The sequence below is a fragment of the Dermochelys coriacea genome, chromosome 1 (genome assembly GCF_009764565.3).
Source record: "Dermochelys coriacea isolate rDerCor1 chromosome 1, rDerCor1.pri.v4, whole genome shotgun sequence".
Lineage (NCBI taxonomy): Eukaryota > Metazoa > Chordata > Testudines > Dermochelyidae > Dermochelys > Dermochelys coriacea.
Genome location: NC_050068.2, coordinates 148,652,611 through 148,671,921, shown reverse-complemented (window position 1 = coordinate 148,671,921; position 19,311 = coordinate 148,652,611). Strand labels below are relative to the sequence as shown.

The 19,311-nt window shown below is 36.2% G+C and overlaps 1 protein-coding gene across 9 annotated transcripts in view; it reads left to right on the top strand.

Moving 5' to 3' along the window:
- The window catches only part of DMD (dystrophin), a 1,935,994-nt gene that overhangs the window by 773,875 nt on the left and 1,142,808 nt on the right, over positions 1-19,311 (top strand). For 8 of the 9 annotated variants that reach the window (XM_043505382.1, XM_043505371.1, XM_043505378.1 and 5 more), the window contains 4 exons: positions 4,353-4,523; positions 14,947-15,126; positions 16,070-16,198; positions 17,901-18,071. In XM_043505382.1, the coding sequence (XP_043361317.1) occupies positions 4,353-4,523; positions 14,947-15,126; positions 16,070-16,198; positions 17,901-18,071 (651 nt within the window). The remainder of the gene's footprint in view (positions 1-4,352; positions 4,524-14,946; positions 15,127-16,069; positions 16,199-17,900; positions 18,072-19,311) is intronic. The other variant, XM_043505388.1, reaches the window with a different exon arrangement.

Below are 19,311 nucleotides of genomic sequence, written 5' to 3'. Positions count from 1 at the left end.
CCCTATACAAGACATTACTTAACCACATTCTTAAAGTTAAGTGTATGCTTAAGTACTATCTTAAATAGAGATGGACTTAAATACGTGCACAAGTGCTTTTCAGAATTGGGGCCATATATTGTATAGGCCTCACATGGTCAGAACAAATATAATTAACAAAATTTTAGAAACTTCTATCTATTACAAAATATAGCTTTTTAAAAATATGCATAGCAATATCATGTTAAGGTCCAATAACTTGTGATCTTTGGGAGCTAGAAAGAAGTGCCTGTGTCCCAGTTGAAAGCTAGGAAACTATCTTGTAATGGAAGAAAACTCCTATTTCTAGTCCTGATGGGTCTTGTGATATCAGACCTCAAACCTACCACTGGTTCAGAACTGAATATTGTCTGTCTAGAGTCTAAGGCCAGTATAGTTTTGGTTTGGCATGAGAATTCCATGCAAATGTTGGGGAGGGAGGAGATAATTTCCTGGCACACATCTTTTTTAAATGGCATCTGTTTTAAACCCCTCAATGGTTTTAAAATTTAGAAATGGCCCTCATAGAGACGGGTTAGTGAGGAGAGTGCAGAAGGTTAAATGTGTCACTTGTGTATCACCATCACATGTGGGGAGTGTGTGTGCACGCATGCACATGTGTATGCACACATGTTTACACAAAACATATCTGTCTCACATACTTATAATGCTTTGGGATGGCTACCTTACTTGTGAATGGCTGTGCAGGGCTAGAAACCACTTGGCAGTCAAGGAGGGGTGGAGTTATGGCCCTGCCTCTGTACTGTGTCAGTATAAAAGGGGGCTGGGCCATGTGAAGGGACTGGGAGGGGCAGTCCATTGAGTGTGTTCTCCTGTCCTCCCTGAAACACTGCACGCTCTCAGGCAAGACCTACAGCAGGTGTATAGTCCTTCCTCAGCAATCTACCACCATCCAGAAATGTGGCTTAAAGCCACAAGAGAGTCCTTAAGTGAGTTCCTTTGTGTTTTATGTCAAAATATTTTCCATCTTTTGAAGAGTTGTTTTTGTTTTTGTTTTTATACCAAATCATTGCAGTTTCTCTACAAATACAGTTTTGTAACAGAGAATATCAAAAGTAACAATGATCACTTCAGTAAAAAGAAAATATCTCATTAATATCTAATTAGCAGTTTTTAGTAAAAATAGCACACATTCTGTTTGGTTTCAGAGTAGCAGCCGTGTTAGTCTGTATTCGCAAAAAGAAAAGGAGTACTTGTGGCACCTTAGGGGTTATTGTATAAAACAAAAGGCCTTAAGATGGCAGTGTTTCCCATTTTTTCTTTTAAATATAGATTTTAAACTTGATATTAACAAAGCAGGAGAAAATCAATATAACATTAGCTTCTGGGCATATACAGTAGATCTCTGAATCATGGAATTTTATTTCTATTATATAAAGAACATACAAAAGCAAAAGTTGTGTTTATATGTGTGTATCTTTAATTTATTTTATTCAAAAACAAATACAGCATACATTCATGGTTCTGTAAGTTCTCTACAATATTTAAAAATTTAATTTACATAATTAAACAACTTCTTAAGTACTACATGCATGAAAAGCCTGAAAATTAGATTTTTTTTTATAGTGTTCCCTGAAAGTAAGCAGATTTGGTCTATTTTGGACGACTGGCTAAGGGGGAAAATCCGAACATATTCTTATGTGTGAATAATTACAAAAAAACATCATTAAAAGAATGTTGCGGTTGCAAAGTCAAGCACTCAGTAGTTAGGATATACCAGAATTAAGATCCCCCCTGCAACATTGCAGCCATCTAAGTCTGAGCCCATCTTCATATGGGAAGTCTATGGCAGAGTCTGAAATAGAACCCACCTTTTCTGGACCTCAGTTCAGTGCCTTAAATGCAAGAGAATTTCCTTTTGCTGCTTACAATTCTCCACCTCATTCTCTGTCCATCCCATACACTGAATGAGGCAGGTGTCTTTAGAACAGGCAATATGTGACCATGCAATTAAAGACTATATCATAATGTATACATACAAAGGAGCTGAATTAAGGTTGCAACCTTTCAGTTCCAGGGAAAGACATGCTACTGCACTTGCCTACCTCCTAAGGTAGGAGCATGTTCAATATTAAGGATTGTGACGTGCACAAAATTATTCACACCAGTCAATGGAAGAGGTGAGAGTAGAATTCATGGTCTCCTCCTGGCTGTGGGTGTATACACCTTCCCATAGCCCAAGAGGGTTGCTGCATCTCTACAGCATCTTCCTCTCCAGGACTTTAATTCTAGGCCTGCTATGTGGGAAGTTTTATTGGAACTGAGAACATACTTTAATGTATCTGGTATCTGGAGCTTAGTGGAGATGGAATGTTCTGAGATTTTAGTATTAAGCCTTAAAAAGCTTTAGCTAGCATGTGCAAATGGCCATTTTCACAGGTTTATAACTTGGTCATATCTGGATGAATTTTCATGGGGACACCAAAAGCCACATTTCTGACCCCAGGATGACCCCCTTCCTAAATTTCAAGTTTCAGCTTCAAACTCTTTGTACATACACTAAATATTTTCAAATAAATGAGTGAAACAAAATTACCTATTTTCCCCAAACTTCATTCTTGGAACTGGAATGAACATTTTTCTGAAACGTATACACTCATAATCAGCACGAAGCAGAGAAAAAGCATGAAAAATTTCAGCCAGAACATGTAAAATTGGGCAAAATTATAAGGAACTGAAAACAGGGTATTAGAATGGAAAGTGTTAAGCAATGTTAATGAAAGGTGTTGCTAACAAGCTCCACCTATAATATGTATAATGCTGTTTTGTTTCACTAATGGATCATCAATAAAAAGGCTGTACAATTTAAAAACAATTAAAAATAAAACTCAGGGGGATACAATTTCATTTAAATAGTGACTGGTTGGCAGAGAGATCACTTATTTTCATTAAACATTAGTGACCTACAACTGAGTTCTAAGATATCCTTCTTTGATCACTTCTCTTTCAACTTAGGGAAAACAGACTCTTTTAATTCTCATTTTTTGACTTAACATGAGAGTTCAAGATTGTTCTTAAAATAAATGGTGATAGAAAAGCATGACAAACTAATTTAAGTATGTGTAAGGAGCATAAATTAAATTACATCTTTATTTTTCAAACTGTTTTCTCCATTGATGAGGTTGTTCATATTTAGGGATGTTATTAATCCTGTCATTCAGTATTTATTTTCAGTAGCTAGCTTTGTCCCAGAATGAATCCTTAAGTGGGTGAGATCAGGTCAGGCTAGTGTAAAGGGGCAATAGTGAAGGAGAGGAAAGGGGTTCTTTATATAGACATGGCAGATGGGCTAGTAGAAGGGCAGAAGATGGGTACAGATGGGCAGGCCTCCACACCTTGGAGTAGTGGAAGGAATTGATGGGTTTCTTTGTAATACGGATGGAAGTGGGAGGAAACCAGCTCAGGTGGAGGTAAGGCATTAAGCATTAAGATACATAAAAGCATTATATGATAATGTAATTAAAAACTGTAAGACCCCTGCCTCTGTTAGTACATAGAATCGATGGTGCTTAGTGAGCAGCTTTTCAATGTTTTGTTTTATCTTCCTTCTTCAATGTGTGGTCCCATATCTTATTTACTGTACACACCTCACACAGTGATTAGAGTACAATACTAATTCCCTCAGATGCAATGTTGCTGCACAAAGAAAGTTGTTGGGCTCAGCATTAGTGTGCTTAACTATCCATGGGAAAATTCATCATAATTTCCGAAAAGGGGTTTTGGCTCCACTTCTGAGTCTTAAGGAAAGACTTCTAACTCAGCTGTTGCCATTTAGGTTGGATATTAGGAAAAACTTTTCACTAGGAGGATGGTGAATCACTGGAATGCGTTACCTAGAGAGGTGGTGGAATCTCCATCCTTAGATGTTTTTAAGGTCAGGCTTGACAAAGCCCTGGCTGGGATGATTTAGTTGGGGATTGGTCCTGCTTTGAGCAGGCGGTTGGACTAGATGACCTCCTGAGGTCCCTTCCAACCCTGATATTCTATGATTCAACATGACACACGTCTTCAAATGGGAGGGGAGTAGCTTTTAGTTATTCCCCATTCTGGAGGTGAGTTAATTCAAACTTAATTTGTATAAAATTTCAAAATTAAATTATGTGATTTTATCAGTATAGAAGAATCTTAGACAAATTGATATGATAAGCAATACATTAACCATAACTATCAATATTGAGAGGAATAAGAAAGATATATTGTATATTGTAAACATACTAAGTACAAAGCAGACGTGCATACAAAAATACAAGCCAGCAGGAAAGTACAAACTAGTTTGACTAAACAGTTAAAATCCACATATTTTTCCTTTGCAGGTGACAGAAAAAAAACAAGAGTTAGAAAAATGTTTGAAATTGTCCCGGAAGCTACGAAAGGAAATGAATGCTCTGACAGAGTGGCTGGCAATGACAGATGCAGAATTTACAAAGAGATCAGCAGTGGAGGGAATGCCTACTAATTTGGATGCTGAAGTTGCCTGGGGCAAGGTAATAATATAGAGTACTGTACATTTACATATGCTTCACTTACCATTTAGCTTTCTTTAATATGCATAGAAGAGTGACAAAAATCTGGACACTTGATAAGTTGAAAATTGTGAAAAACATTGTTACATCATTATGATAACATTGTGACTCTAAAAGGTTTTAAGCATCATATTATTGCACATATCAGTAATAGGTTAGACCTGTCAAATAGCAGTCATACTTTAGTGAGATATGTTACTCTCACAGAACAAGAATTTGAGTTTAGGGTGATTAAAATCAATCTATACATGTAGATAACGCTATTATTTGGCATACATTATTTAATCTTAAATTTCCAGTTAAAAGGTTGGGGAGGGTGAGGGAAGCTATTTACCATCATTAATGAGATTTGAAATCCACAGCTATTCCAAAGCCCAATACTACTAGAAACATATATATCATATATGTATAGTTTCTTGTGCATAGAGTTCCATTGACATTCCATTAACTGTGAAACTCATTGGAAGTATCTATGTGTTTGAGTCACTATTTGTAGTTTCGGTCTCCTGACATAAGACAATGCCATTATTTTTAAAGTTAAGCTCTCAAAGCTTTTAAGGTGCACACTCAGTTAATACAACATTGTTCACTATAATTTGATATGGTCAAAGAAATTGCAGACTGCGTTTTCACTAGGCCAGCAGACACATCAAAAATCACGCATCATATGTGCCTGCTAAAATGTATCTGAGGGTGAAATAAATAATCTAAAATAGCAAAGCCTTTCAAAGATAAATCTTGTTTGAAAATAGCTCCCCAATCTTACTGATCAAGGCCAAACTGAATTACTTGAATTTCTAATGCAGTCTTCCCATTTTTTTGCAGGTAACAGGACTGATAAAATATCAGCAGAATAAATATTGTTTTATATATGTTCAGCCATCCCACATCACAACAGTGTTTTGTTTTTTTGCTGTGGGTGCTGTGCTAGTTTCCCCTGCTTACTTGTGACTCTCAAACCTTTTCCTCTTAAAGTAATTTTATCCCTGACTCTAGAGCTATCCATGAAATAAAATAAACAAATAAAATAAAAGGATCTACACTACAAAGGACACTAAAAAGCATGCTCAAAAACAAGAAAACCATTGAAGTGGGAGGTGGTATAAAATACACATAACTCTTTTGGCAAAATTGCAATAAAATACCTGTATGCACAACCAACCAACCTATATGTACTTTACACTGTTTGCTTGTTTACCTTTACCCAATAACTATAAATACATTTTAGTTACACTTCAGTTAAAATGTAATTTGAGAGTAATAATCCATATTATTAACCTACTGGTTCTAGGATATTGTACTAGGTACACATGTCAGAAAAATGTGTAATTACAGTGAAATGTATTGAATATGAAACTAGATTTCATACAGGGACCAACACATGGTAAAATAACACCATCCACTTATAGCTGCTGTTAGCTAAAGAACATGCTGCTTTATTGTTGGAACAGCATACTCAAAAATGGTGATAAAACCCCCACCCAGAAACAGGAAGTAAGGTCAAAGAGTGAAACAGGTATCCAGCCCATAATATTCTGAGTCACTCAATTAGCTCTTTAATAGCCACTTTACTACATCAAAGAATTAATTCTGTCATATAGTTAAACTTCTGGTTATATGTATATTTGGCAATTAGAAGTATCAAAAAGTATAACCATGATGTTCCTACCAGTTAATTACTGTCACTATATCTAAATAAGAACATGCACAAAAACAAATAAGAACATGCACAATCATCATCATTACAAGCATGCATATAAAATTTGACATAAAAAGAATCTTTTAAGGGTTTGGTTTAAATATACATTCAAAATTTTGGCAAAGAAACCGCAAAACTCCATTTAGCTTCCCCTTTTCTGTAACTTTCACTTCATGCAGGTATCTCACCCCTTGAGTCTAGCTTTACATTTTCAGGTTTGGATACTACCTAATGCATAAAATGCAACTCAAAGCTGCAAAGCATGCTTATTTTTTTGTGCAAGTCATACAAAATAACTGAGTTTTAATCATGTGAAACTCTGTGATCAGTATACTCAAACTATACATATCTTCTGATTATGCCCATATCCAAATCTTAAGCTAGTTATTCAACAACATGCAAGAAAGAAGGAGAACTCTGAAACTATACTGTTATATATAAATTGCAGGTGCTTACAGGCCAACATTTTTTTCTAATTTTTTTCCCCTGGATTAGTTTTGTTCAGTAGACCTGTGCCTAAAAAAAAAAGTGAAAGATCTTACTGAACTTCACCTTGAAATGTAGATATATACGAACACCATTGTATATACTCCTTGAGAAGAATGCAGTGGATACGGGGTTTGGAGCAAGATTTGGTTTTGGTTTACTTGTTTTTAAAACACTACTTAACCCTATGATGTGACCTAAGCCTTTTTTCTTAGTTTGAAACATTAATCTTCTAGTAGCATACACGTTGTTGCCGCATTCATCAAGTAAATAGGAAAAGGATTTGCCGCTATTTGTAAATGCTTTTAAAGGTTCATAAGTTTTTCTTGTCATCATCCTAGAATAATATAATTTTTAAATGTATCATCTAGAATCACAGCAAGAGACATTTGAGAATGTGATTCTAATTATAAATAATATTATTTATTTGTTTGTTTTACTTTTACGTTTACTCCTGGTTTGTGAAACCCCCATTACTGCTCAGTATTTTTCATCTTCACTGCTTCTTTTTCCTGTGGTGAAGTCTACATATTACATCAGACTGCATGAAGTTTTGGTTAATCCTACGATCTTATCCTCCATAGCAAAGGACAAATGTCAGATTTTCAAGGGAAGAGGTATGTATTCAGGCAGAACTAGCCTGCCAATCACCAGGTGCATTTTCCAGTGAAGAAAACAAAAACACTGTTTTCTAATGCTGAACTACACAGTACCTTTCTGCTGAAATGGAGATGTAGCTGCATTACCATCTGCATATTTTGCTCCATGATCAGGGAAGCTAGTTTATTTTTATTTTACCAAATCATTCTGATGCATACACCCTTGAAGCATGTTAAATGGAAAGGTTTGTCCTTAATTCACTGGATATGAACCTTAATGCTCTAAAACTTGCATAATTAGGGTTTGAGGTCTGCTGATTAGTGCAGTTACACAGTGGGAAGTTCTTGTTATGTCTTACTCTTCCTACAAACAGGTAGACCATTACATTTTTTTTTTCTCCCTAAGACGATCAAGAAAGGAAAGAAAAGTTTATTAACATTTCATATAAGAGATATGTGCTGAATGGTTGAACCAACTTGAACTGTAATTAAAGCTGAACCAAGCCTAGTGTAATATATGTGTATCTATTGTGACAAAATCAGACCAGTCAGTTCTGAAAAGGTGAATGAAGACAGATAAATCAGTCATAGAATGTTAAAGCCTTTTTTCCTATGAACTGAAAAGAGATTACCTTAAGTTAATTATAGACACCTGAGTCCAATTAAGGGCAGCCTATAACCTTTACAAACCTCTTCCAAATGGGAGAGAGGAGAGAGAAAAGGTGAGAAACAAGCTGGAGAAGCTTTGTGTACAGCAAAGGTAAAAGGCATCTCCTAGGTAAAGAGCTGTTTCCCTCTATAAGGGAAACCTGGTGTTTACTTGTGTTTGGGGAATGGGGCCTTGGTTCCCAGCATAGCTGAGCCCACAATAAGTTGGAAAGGGTGACCAGTGATTGGTAGCCAGCATAAGAAGAGGCACACCTCCAGTGGCAGTTAGGAAATACATTTTATTTGTGTGTATGTATTTAAAGAAACCTCTCAGGTCAGCCCTATGGCCTATCCTGTAAACAAAACAACAACACAGAATTAAGTCTTTAAACTTATTTTATTGATCTCAAAGACAGAAAATATTTGCCAAGGTGTGTTAGGCACTGTGGTTAAGAATATTTCTAATTTATACTCATTACTATTATACATTCTAATTACTGCATTGGCAGTCCAGTAATGATGGCACTAGGATTTTATAATTAAGAATTAAACCTTTGGAGCAAGATTGATTTACTCCCGCACTATTCAGCACTATTCTTCTCTATTGCTGTCCATTCAGTTTCAGTACCATAGATTATAAAGCAGAGGTATCTTCCAACCAAAAGTAGATTTATGAAATTAAGTAAAGACAAATTTAATCTGAAATTTAAGGAAAAAAAAATCCTAAAACTGATATTTGACTGTAAAAGAATCTCCTTAGGAAAGAGTGAAAGCCTGCTTAAGTCGCATAAAACTAGACACAATATTCTGTACACAACAGTCTTGCCCTTTTACAGGGAAGGGACAAGCTAGATCTTTTCTATTTTGTACAATTCTATTATAAAAAGTAACAAGTATAATTTACAACAGGAAAAAGAAAGATTTTTTTGTTAGAAATAATTTTGTAACTAAAAGGATTAAACAGTTTAAAAAAAAAACCCATTGTAACAAGAGATTGTGGAATTGCTATCATGGAAGACACTGAAGTCGCTGGGACTTACCTAGCTTTTAAAGACAGATTTGTCTGCTAAAATATTTGATTGCTATGGTATTGTGTTTTCAGAATGGAAATGCCAGATGGCATTACCAAGAAAACTTCCATACCAGATCCAACTGCTAGGGCATTAATATAATATTTTAGCTTAGAATGTATAATAGTAGTGAGTACAAATTAAATCGAAAAACACTGAATCACAGTGGCTAATGTAGCTTGTAATATATTTTCTGTCAGTGAGACCAACGAAATAAAATGTGCTAAAAAAATTTGTGCCAAATGATTCATAGCCAAGGGCCAGAACACAGTCAAAATAATAGATGTGCTCTAAATAAATAAATACATTCCTGGACTGTTATAGTAAGAAGGATATCATGTCAACATCTGAGTAATATGGTATTCCCACTTGTGAGAATTAAGCAACCTAACTTCCTTCTTTTACAGGGTTTCTGTGAGTTAAGATCACCTTGGGGATTTATATATCCAGCATGAAATCATACAGAATCTTTCATCCATCATATCTTGCTTGTGGATTTTTAAATCAAATATAATAATGACTGATACAATTAAAATATTATCCTCAATACTATTTTAGGTTTCAGAGTAGCAACCGTGTTAGTCTGTATTTGCAAAAAGAAAAGGAGTACTTGTGGTACCTTAGAGACTAACAAATTTATTTGAGCATAAGCTTTTGTGAGCTACATCACTTCCGATGAAGTGAGCTGTAGCTCACGAAAGCTTAGGCTCCAATAAATTTGTTAGTCTCTAAGGTGCCACAAGTACTCCTTTTCTTTTTGTGAATATTATTTTAGTCATGGTCCTAGTGCTCTTGCAAAATGAACAAACACGGCTTAATTTGATGTATACTAGTACTACTTCATCATTATAAAATTGAAGAAGCCTAAACACCACATTTTCAAAGGAAGTCCTCACCATACAGTTTCATGTTAAAGCTTTCCTTGCTTCTACTTAGCCTTTGTTAGTAAAAATGCTTTATTTTTATAACTTTATTAAGAAAATGTCCAAAATTTATTTATAAGAATGTCCACAAAATTGCTTTTTAAAGAAAATGTTAGAGAACATACAAAAGGATCAGAATGACGTGTGCTGAAGAACTGACGCTATATATCTGCACATACAGTTACACTCATAGACTAGGTTAAAAGAATGTTATAAAGTTAAACCCTCAAAAGTTAGAAAATGCCAGACTTACGATTGTCTGCAAAAGCTTAATTCTGCACTATTGTGCATCCAACATGTGGACTTAATATAGCAGAGGTCCTTGTTAAAGCAATAAATTAAAATCCAGCAGGATCTTATTAAAGGGGAAAAGGCAAAATGCCACATTTATGGTGAATACAGAAAGAATCATAGTAAGCAGTTAGTTATAGCTATAACATTCCATTCAATTTCATATTTATTCACACATTCGTTCACACACACACACACACACAGGTTCTGCAAGGTTGTTATCATAGTTGCCAGCCTTAGAGTTGCTCATGCCAAGCCACTGGCCAGGTGGCCTAGACATGAGGAGGGAGCAGGGCCTTGTCAGATGCACATCTGATGCTCCTGGAAGTTGGTTTGCAGAATCAGACCCCAAAGTTCTCACTTTCTAGAGTCCATATTTATAGGAATTTATTCCTATGCCCGTCTATGGGAATTGCTTCATCATGCTGTTGCTGAATCAATCAGCAGATGACACATTCCTGACGGCTCTGTGTTGTTCTTCCCTTTTCCCATCCTTGAGGCTGTTGGGTGGAGTCCAGTTTGCCCTCCGGGGTTATCTGGTTGTCTCCACTCTGCGCATTCTTTGGCCGATCATACTGAACTCCTAGGCTGGCACCTCCCTGATCATTCCTTTATTATCTATACCAAGCATCCATCCAGATGCATCCTCTCTCTCTATTTTAATCACAATTGTTAACAAAGCAAGATAAATAAAACAAAAGGGCGGGGATTCTCTGTGTGCTGTTTCTGTTGTTACAAAGTATCGCTTTCAGTCTCTCTCTGTGTGAGTAGTTGTTACAAAGTATTGCTTTGAGAACAGACTCTGTTTTAGGATGTACTAACACAATTAGCAGCTTGCAAGTTTCACACAGAGAGGGAGAGAAACAGTAAAAACAAGAGACCAAAAACCAAAAGACCTCTTAATTAGTAATACCCTGGAATTTAAACTATGGGGAATCAAACTCATTTGTGATTTTAATACAGAACTTCTTTAATATGATCCAACATAGCATCCTGTTGAAAAAAATGTATATGATTATGTAATTAATGTCTTTATCATAATACACAAGGTAACTGAATTAATGTTATCTGAGCAACTATAACTTGGTATTTCCTAACTTTGAGTGCTTGATTCTGCAATCTAAAAATGCATTCTTTTAACATAGTTTTTGTGTGTAATTGTCATGGTGTTTCTTTAAGAAAAAGACTAACAAATACTCATATGACAATGTAAACCCATTCTTATGAATCATCAACAGAGTTTGAACCATGAGCCTTCAGCACCACAGCACTGACTGATATTACTTAAGCTACAGGACTAAGCACATTAGCTGGCAGTAGGAGAAGGTTGTTATTCCAGAGCAGGAATAGGCTGCTGGGCTGAAATGCGGGATCTAGGGAGTGGTTGAGAGGAAACCCAACATGGCCAGGCTGTCTTTATCTGCCTGAACAACTGGTATGTTCTTAAATTATGGCACCACCAGTCATGGATTCAACCACTTTTTTTCTATATGTCTAAATTAATTTTGTGTTTAAGCATCCATAGCCAAATTGCACAGAGGGATGTAAATCCACTCAGAATTTGTCCCACATTTTGAAATATATTCTTCCATTCACTACTAAATGTTAAGAGAATGTAATAAATGAGTGCCAATTTGTTGAATGACAGTAGTCGGTGGCCAAAATTAGCAGATTTTGAAAGACCTTTGCTGAGTTTTAAGTAATAAAAATATACCAAATGTTGCAAAGGGGTCATTACACACATATCTCAATCTTGCAACAATATAAAATCTGTTAAAGTACTTCAATTTTTTTGTGCTAGTGTAAAAAAATGCTAAAGTTATTACTGTGAAAAATATATACAGAGTAACAGTGCATGGAGATGGGGGGAATTCTGAATTTCATATTTTAAAAAATGACTAGATAAATAAAATTCTGTAGTAACTGAAGGAAGTAGATTTTCAGTGAAGCCAAGTATATAAACATATTTGGGGTCCTGGCCTGTCCAGAATTTCTAATGAAATGTACAGGATGGAATTTTGGCCCCACTGAAATCAATGGGAGTTTTGTTGTTGATTTCAGAACTGTTGTGCAAGCTGTCTTATCTTACTCAGGTTTCAGACTAGCAACCGTGTTAGTCTGTATTCGCAAAAAGAAAAGGAGTACTTTTCTTAGTCTCTAAGGTGCCACAAGTACTCCTTTTCTTTTCATCTTACTCAGGGTCAGCATTTGGGAGCAGGTGTTGCTTAATTACCTTTGGTGGAATGAGCAGTCTGTTATTTCTTACAGTGATTAACATATGAGATTGGTACTTTTTGTTATTTTCTCAGTTCCCAGAGCACAGGATGAACACTTGGTAACTGGAACAGCAGCTTTTTATATTTGAAGGGGAAAAATTGTTCGAGATCTCAGTATTAGAGAGAAAGAGAGAGAGAGAGAGATGACTCCAGCTCTGCTCAGCTTAGAAGCTCAACAGAGTAGAGTTTGAGTCACAACTTGAAGGGCATATCTGACTTTGAACAGAAGTTTTAATTAGTGGAGATTTGACTTTATAGTGTAAAGATTATCTGCCTGCTTAAAAGTTAAATTGTGATTAGACAAAGCTTATAGTTCCAGTTGGGATTGATGTTTGTGTATTATGGAGGTGATGGCCATCAAGATTGCCCTGAGCTTTTCATATATATAGAAAATTACAGTCATAAGTAATAATGAACACGTCTCAAAAGTTTCATTCAAAACATGTTCAGACTCTGGATTGGCTAAACCATTCAGACAAAATAGAAACTGAGCTGAGCCTTCACACAAAGCTGAAGTCAAGGAGTATTCTTTGTTTAAAATAAATCGAGTATGTCTCCCCCCCAAAAAAAAATAAAAGGCAGAAGAGATCAAATAGTGCTGGAAAAGATTGTCTTTGCATTTCTTCCAGACTAACTGGAAGATGGCAAAATCTCAAACCTCTGTTTCAAGTCCCATAGAACTGAAATTTAGAAAAGATTGTTCATATTCCCTTAATAGTCTTTAAATTCTGTCACATAACTTTCTTTCCTAATGCTTACATAATTTGGTAGAACATTTAAAACTGCTTATCCTTATCCGAAATGTAATTGTAAAAACTTATTTTTGAGAGAAAAAATGGTATCAGATCATTAACTCAATGCAATGTATGTATCAAATAGCTGCTATGCAGTAAGTTAAAAACATCTGCTAAATGCACTTGGGGATGCTGTTGTACCAATGGGAGTAATTTTTCTTCTTACTTTCTATATTTGCCAAGTTTTGCTTTTAGTGAAAACACATTAATATGAGCTTAATAATGTGGTGCAGATTGGCTGTAAATTTGATTCTATGTCAGTAAATACATTGACTGGCCTTTTGGATGCAGGCAGTTCTGGTTGACAGGTTTGTGCCTGTCCTTCTCTTGATGGCCTGAGGCTCTGCTCCTTTGTGTATTTAGGTATTCATGAAAATTCCCCAGTTCCTGCTCTGTTATTGGTGACTGCTCATTACTGCTGCTGTCTCCTCCACTCACTTTATTTTGTATGTCATTCTGAGCATTTTTTTAACCATCTCACCATTCGGAGCTTGCCACTTTGAGTTAGGTCTTTGTTCCCTAAACAGATAAAAGGTGCAGGCCTGCATTGTTTAAGCAGCAACCACCAGCTTTGGGTCAGAAAGGAATTTTCCCTAATAACTGATTAGTTGTGGTGTCAAGTGGCAGTAAATTGAGCCATCTCCTGAGAATTCAGCAAATCCTAGGTGTGGCTACTGTTAGTGCTGTATTTCTGTTTGTCACTTCATACTAGCTTACATAGGACTTACATTTGGGGGTTTTCCCTTGCTGATCTTCTTGCATCTTTATTGCAAATTTTAGTCAGAATAAAAGATTGGGAAATCTTGCATATCATTTTAAATCTAAGCACATAACAGGAATGAGAGGGCCAATGAGCTGTTGGGAGGCTGGACTGTACCACTATGTGCATATTTAGGGCATCCCAGGTTCGATTTCCATTCTTACTGTGAGAAATGGGCCATTTGGGGAATTTTAATCTGCAGGGTGCAAACCCACGTGATAGTACATTACTACAGATAGGACTAAGAGGCCAGGGTTACAGCTGAAAAACACTGCATTGGATGGTAGGGGTGGGGAGGCTTCCCACAGTATTTAAAACTAGTAATATTGCTATTCCTTTAGGGTTGTGATACTGTCATGACAAAATACTGAAATTTTCAGTTTAGTTATCCTGTAATGTTGATTTGCATGGTGTTTTAATAGATAATGTTTTCTTATTTAAAAATTAGCTTTTAGGCTTTTGTCTTAAATAATAAAACTTCTGAACATCATAAAGGTTGAACATCTTCCATGATACATTAGAACTATGTACTGCAATGGCAAGTAATACACACTCTTTGAAATTAAGGTATTGGTCAAAAACTACTCTGAGGGGTATGAGACATCCTTAAAATGTCTTTAGAGCTGGAAGAGTATTTAATTTTGGACTATTCTGCAGAGTAATATCATAATAGCAAAAAGGTGTTTGGGTTTTTTTTCCTATTAGTATCCTGCTTTAACATTTCGTATTGTACAATCATAATGTGGAGACAAATACAATTTTTGATTTCTTGAGGTGTTCTATTTCCAGACGGCTGCTCATATTTACTAAGTAATCATCCTGGGTACACTTTCCACAGGCAACACAGACGGAGATTGAAAAACGCCAGCTCCATCTAAAAAGCATCAGTGATCTAGGAGAGGGTTTGAGGACGGTGCTTAAGGACAAAGAAGGTCTAGTGGATGATAAGCTCAGCCTCCTGAAAAGTAACTGGATAGCAGTAACTTCACGAGCTGAGGAGTGGTTCAACCTATTATTGGTAAGATAAAAGTATTTGTGCTTCTAGTTCACGAAACCTAAGTATATAATAGGTGTGGATGCCAATCTTATGGGCTCAACCCCATTACATTGCACTTTTAAGTCCCGTTAGAATACATGTATAGATGGGTGCGTTCTCACCAGATTCTCTGTCGATATGTCCACTGAACTCAGTGGTGTTTGTGGGTTGTAAACAAAGAATTTGGATGGGTGTGTGTGTGCAGAGTAACAAATATATAGACACCCACTGCTGACATCTCTTCTTTTCTGCCTCACCAAGGGTCTGGGCTGTGCCCTGCTGTTGAGTCAGCGAGGCAAACAGGCAGTATCGGGAAGAGGAAGTAGCTTAGAGAACTGGTCAACTCTTGTTGTAGCTCTCTGCAATATGCCAGATTCGGGAGTAGGTTAAAAATCTTAAACTCAGCTGGGAGATGTCATTTGCTGACACAGATAATAGATATGAATGTTTGTGAGAGAGAGATGCCGGGTTTTAGAAGCTGTACTTTTATGACTATAGGGATTGATAAAAAGATGAGACAATGATCCAAATTTTCCAAAAGAGAGCATTTTAAAATTCTTCCTTAGCCAAAATGAGAAATTTTAAATAGCCATTCAGTTTGCTTTCGAAAAGGTTGGGGACTAAATTCACTCATATAAGTGCAATAACCAGAGATTTTAGTCCAAGTCAAATTGAAAACCCCACCTTTACCTTAAATATGTCACTATTGCGCTACAGTGATACATAGAAATATTTACGTACTGCCAATGGATATAAACACACATACATATATTTGAGAGAGAGAGAGAAAGCTACTGGAAAAAAGTAAGTAATTTTAGCTTTATAATGTATGTAATGTTTGCCACAATTTGCATAATCATGGCTTTCTTTTATTTCAGCTCTGATTGTGTTTTAATATATGCTACTTACCGTTTTCCACATACAGGAATATCAAAAGCAATTGGAGATGTTTGATCAGAATGTAGCTAACATCACAACCTGGATGTATCGTGCTGAAATATTACTGGATGAATCTGAAAAACAAAAATCTCAGCAAAAAGAGGAAGTTCTTAAGGTAACGCATGCAGTTTTCTGGAAAGCATTTATTATATTATTCTAAAAAAATCTATTTACATTAAGCTTTTTACCCTAGAGGTTTTAAAGCGCATCATGAAAGATAGTGAAACATTATTTTTCTCTTGACAAAACTATCCTCCAACAGCTTATAAATTGCTTAATAATCTCATAATGAATAGCAAAAGTAAGACCTGCAGTCAAAAAAATGAAATATGTTATTTTAAGGCTTGGGGACTTCATAGTGAGCAGAACACTTACTCTTAAGCCATCTCTGCTGAAAACTATTACCTCAAATGCATCTGTTTAAAAAAGAAAATTTGTTATCTCTGTGCTCCTTTTCCTCTCTGTTCCTTCTTTTGTGAATCATTGTGTGCTTGCTATTCATATCATATTAATATTTTAGCTTACCAAACACTGATTGCACTGGAACATACAACTGAGAATAATCCTAGCTGAAGTGGCTTATTCATAGAAGGTATATTTTGTAGCAGATACAATGCATGTACAGGTCCCCATTGCAAACAACAAATCTGCCCTCGGATCCAGGGCAGTATTAGCACTACGATATCATCAGATCCAATTTATTAAAAATTGACATGCACTGTAAAGCATATGAGGCTCAGAGTTTTCATCCAGTCTAAGACTTTTTTTTTCCATACTTGAGGCTGTATTCTGCCTTGAGTTATGCTCTGTATTGATTGTTGTCCCCTGAATGAATTTGTGTGACATTTAGTCACCTGGATACTTGACCGTGCTTTGACAACATGGTCAGTACATGCTAATTGAGGAACAGTTTGCAAAATCTAAACGGGACTGTCTTGCTGACACTAGCATGCTATAATTTGCTAAAGGAAAACTTCTCAAATTTCAAGGCAGCCGTAATTTTCAAACCAACATTTATTCAGAGAATAAATCAATGCCTCATAACATTGATCTTAGCAGGGCAGTCTTTTTAATAGGATGAGCAATTTTGCCAATGTAAGGTATAAAGTACAATTATCCTTTCCATCAATACAGGCATAACCTCCTATTACACAAAGTCATTTCTTATAGACAATGCAATGCAAATCCTAAAGCCCAATTATGTTTAAAATCTCCAGTGTTTTAGCCTACACAAAAATACTTTTGCCTGTTTTTGGCAATACCTTCAAGATTCCAATAGCAGAAGCAGGTGATTTTGCTCATCTTCTCCTTTCTGGGCATTTAACTTAGTATTTTTCTCATCATGAGCAATAGTACCAAAGCACTACACCATGAATAGAACTATTTTACAGCATGAGAATTAGCAATGCTACATGGTGGTGTAGATTAACCCGTTGTTATCGAATACCTCCCTGTAGTCAAGAACATATATGGTCAAAAATAATGAATCTATGTACCCATGTTCAAAATTCTAAATCTGTGTTTACCAAAACTAACAGCCTCTCTATAAAAAAGCTGGAAATATGTTCTCCATCATCTTCCAATAAGTGCTAGTGTAGATCATTAATAAAGTGGATATATACACCCTCTCTAAACCTGAGGACTACACAATCAGGATAGATTATCTATCTGGAGCTCCCTAATTATATGTGAATGCTCACATAGTTATCTAAATTTGCTTTTTGGTTTTGCTCCCTATTATTTGCACACTGTCTCTCTCACTCTCTCTTTGCATTTATTACTAACTTCAAGCCCTGTCTCTTGCTCATGGACTGTAGCGCTTAAAGGCTGAGCTGAATGATATGCATCCAAAGGTGGACTCTGTGCGTGACCAGGCAGTAGACTTGATGACAAACCGTGGAGATCACTGCAGGAAAGTAATAGAGCCTAAAGTGTCAGAGCTCAACCAGCGATTTTCAGCCATATCACAAAGAATTAAGAGTGGAAAGGTAGGAGGAACTGCTCCCATGTGGAGACGCATGCTAAGTGGTGCTTTATGAAAGGTGCATGGTCCTACATGGGGGAACCACATTCCCCCCCCCAACACATTTTTCAAAGGAACAATAAAAAGATACATAATTAAAATGAAAATATTAAGAATGTGAGAAGGAAAAGTGAGTTGGGGTGTGTGTTTGTTTGGTGTAGGGGGGTGGGGGAGGAGTTTGTCATGTTTATTCTGTTACCATTTCATGGATAAGTATTTTCACGAGCTTGTAACTCATCTTTTAAAATGTATTCAAGAATTAAATGAAGCATACAAGGTATCTACTGAGGAACAAAGTTTATTAAACACAGAGAGACATCTTCTGCCTTTTTAAATTATAAGGAGTGAAAAGTTGGCCCCACTTCAGTGGAGCTAGAAGTTCACCCCGGAGTGCAAATTAGTAGTTATAGACATAGCAATGGAATAATTATTTCTTAAGCATATATATCACCATTAAGAAAAGGAGTACTTGTGGCACCTTAGAGACTAACAAATTTATTTGAGCATAAGCTTTTGTGAGCTACAGCTCACTTCATCAGATGCATTTCTCTGATTTCTCCCCCACCCCCACCCTCCACTGTTCCTCAGACATTCTTGTTAACTGCTGGAAATGGCCCACCTTGATTATCACCATGAAAGGTTTTCCTCCTCCCCCCCTTCTTGCTGGTAATAGTTCATCTTAAGTGATCACTCTCCTTACAGTGTGTATGATAAAACCCATTGTTTCACGTTCTCTGTGTGTGTATTTAAATCTCCCCACTGTATTTTCCACCGAATGCATCCGATGAAGTGAGCTGTAGCTCACGAAAGCTTATGCTCAAATAAATGTGTTAGTCTCTAAGGTGCCACAAGTATTCCTTTTCTTTTTGCGAATACAGACTAACATGGCTGCTACTCTGAAATATATCACCATTGGAACTCCAATGATGTTTTGGTCTTCCCACAACTTAAAATGACCTTTTTCTTCGTATGATTTTTTTCAATTACATTTATTCAGTCTTTTTCTTTCAAAGTCTGACTCAACAAAGTTATATTTTCAGCAACTTCACTTAGACTACTCATCCTCTTAAAGTTAGGTGCTGGTTTAAGTACTTTACTGAATGTGGGCTTAATGTGGAAAAGGTAATTTTTAGTCACATTTTGGTCCGGTATGTGTGGTGTGGAACCAGGGCCGGCTCCAGGCACTAGCTTTCCAAGGAGGTGCT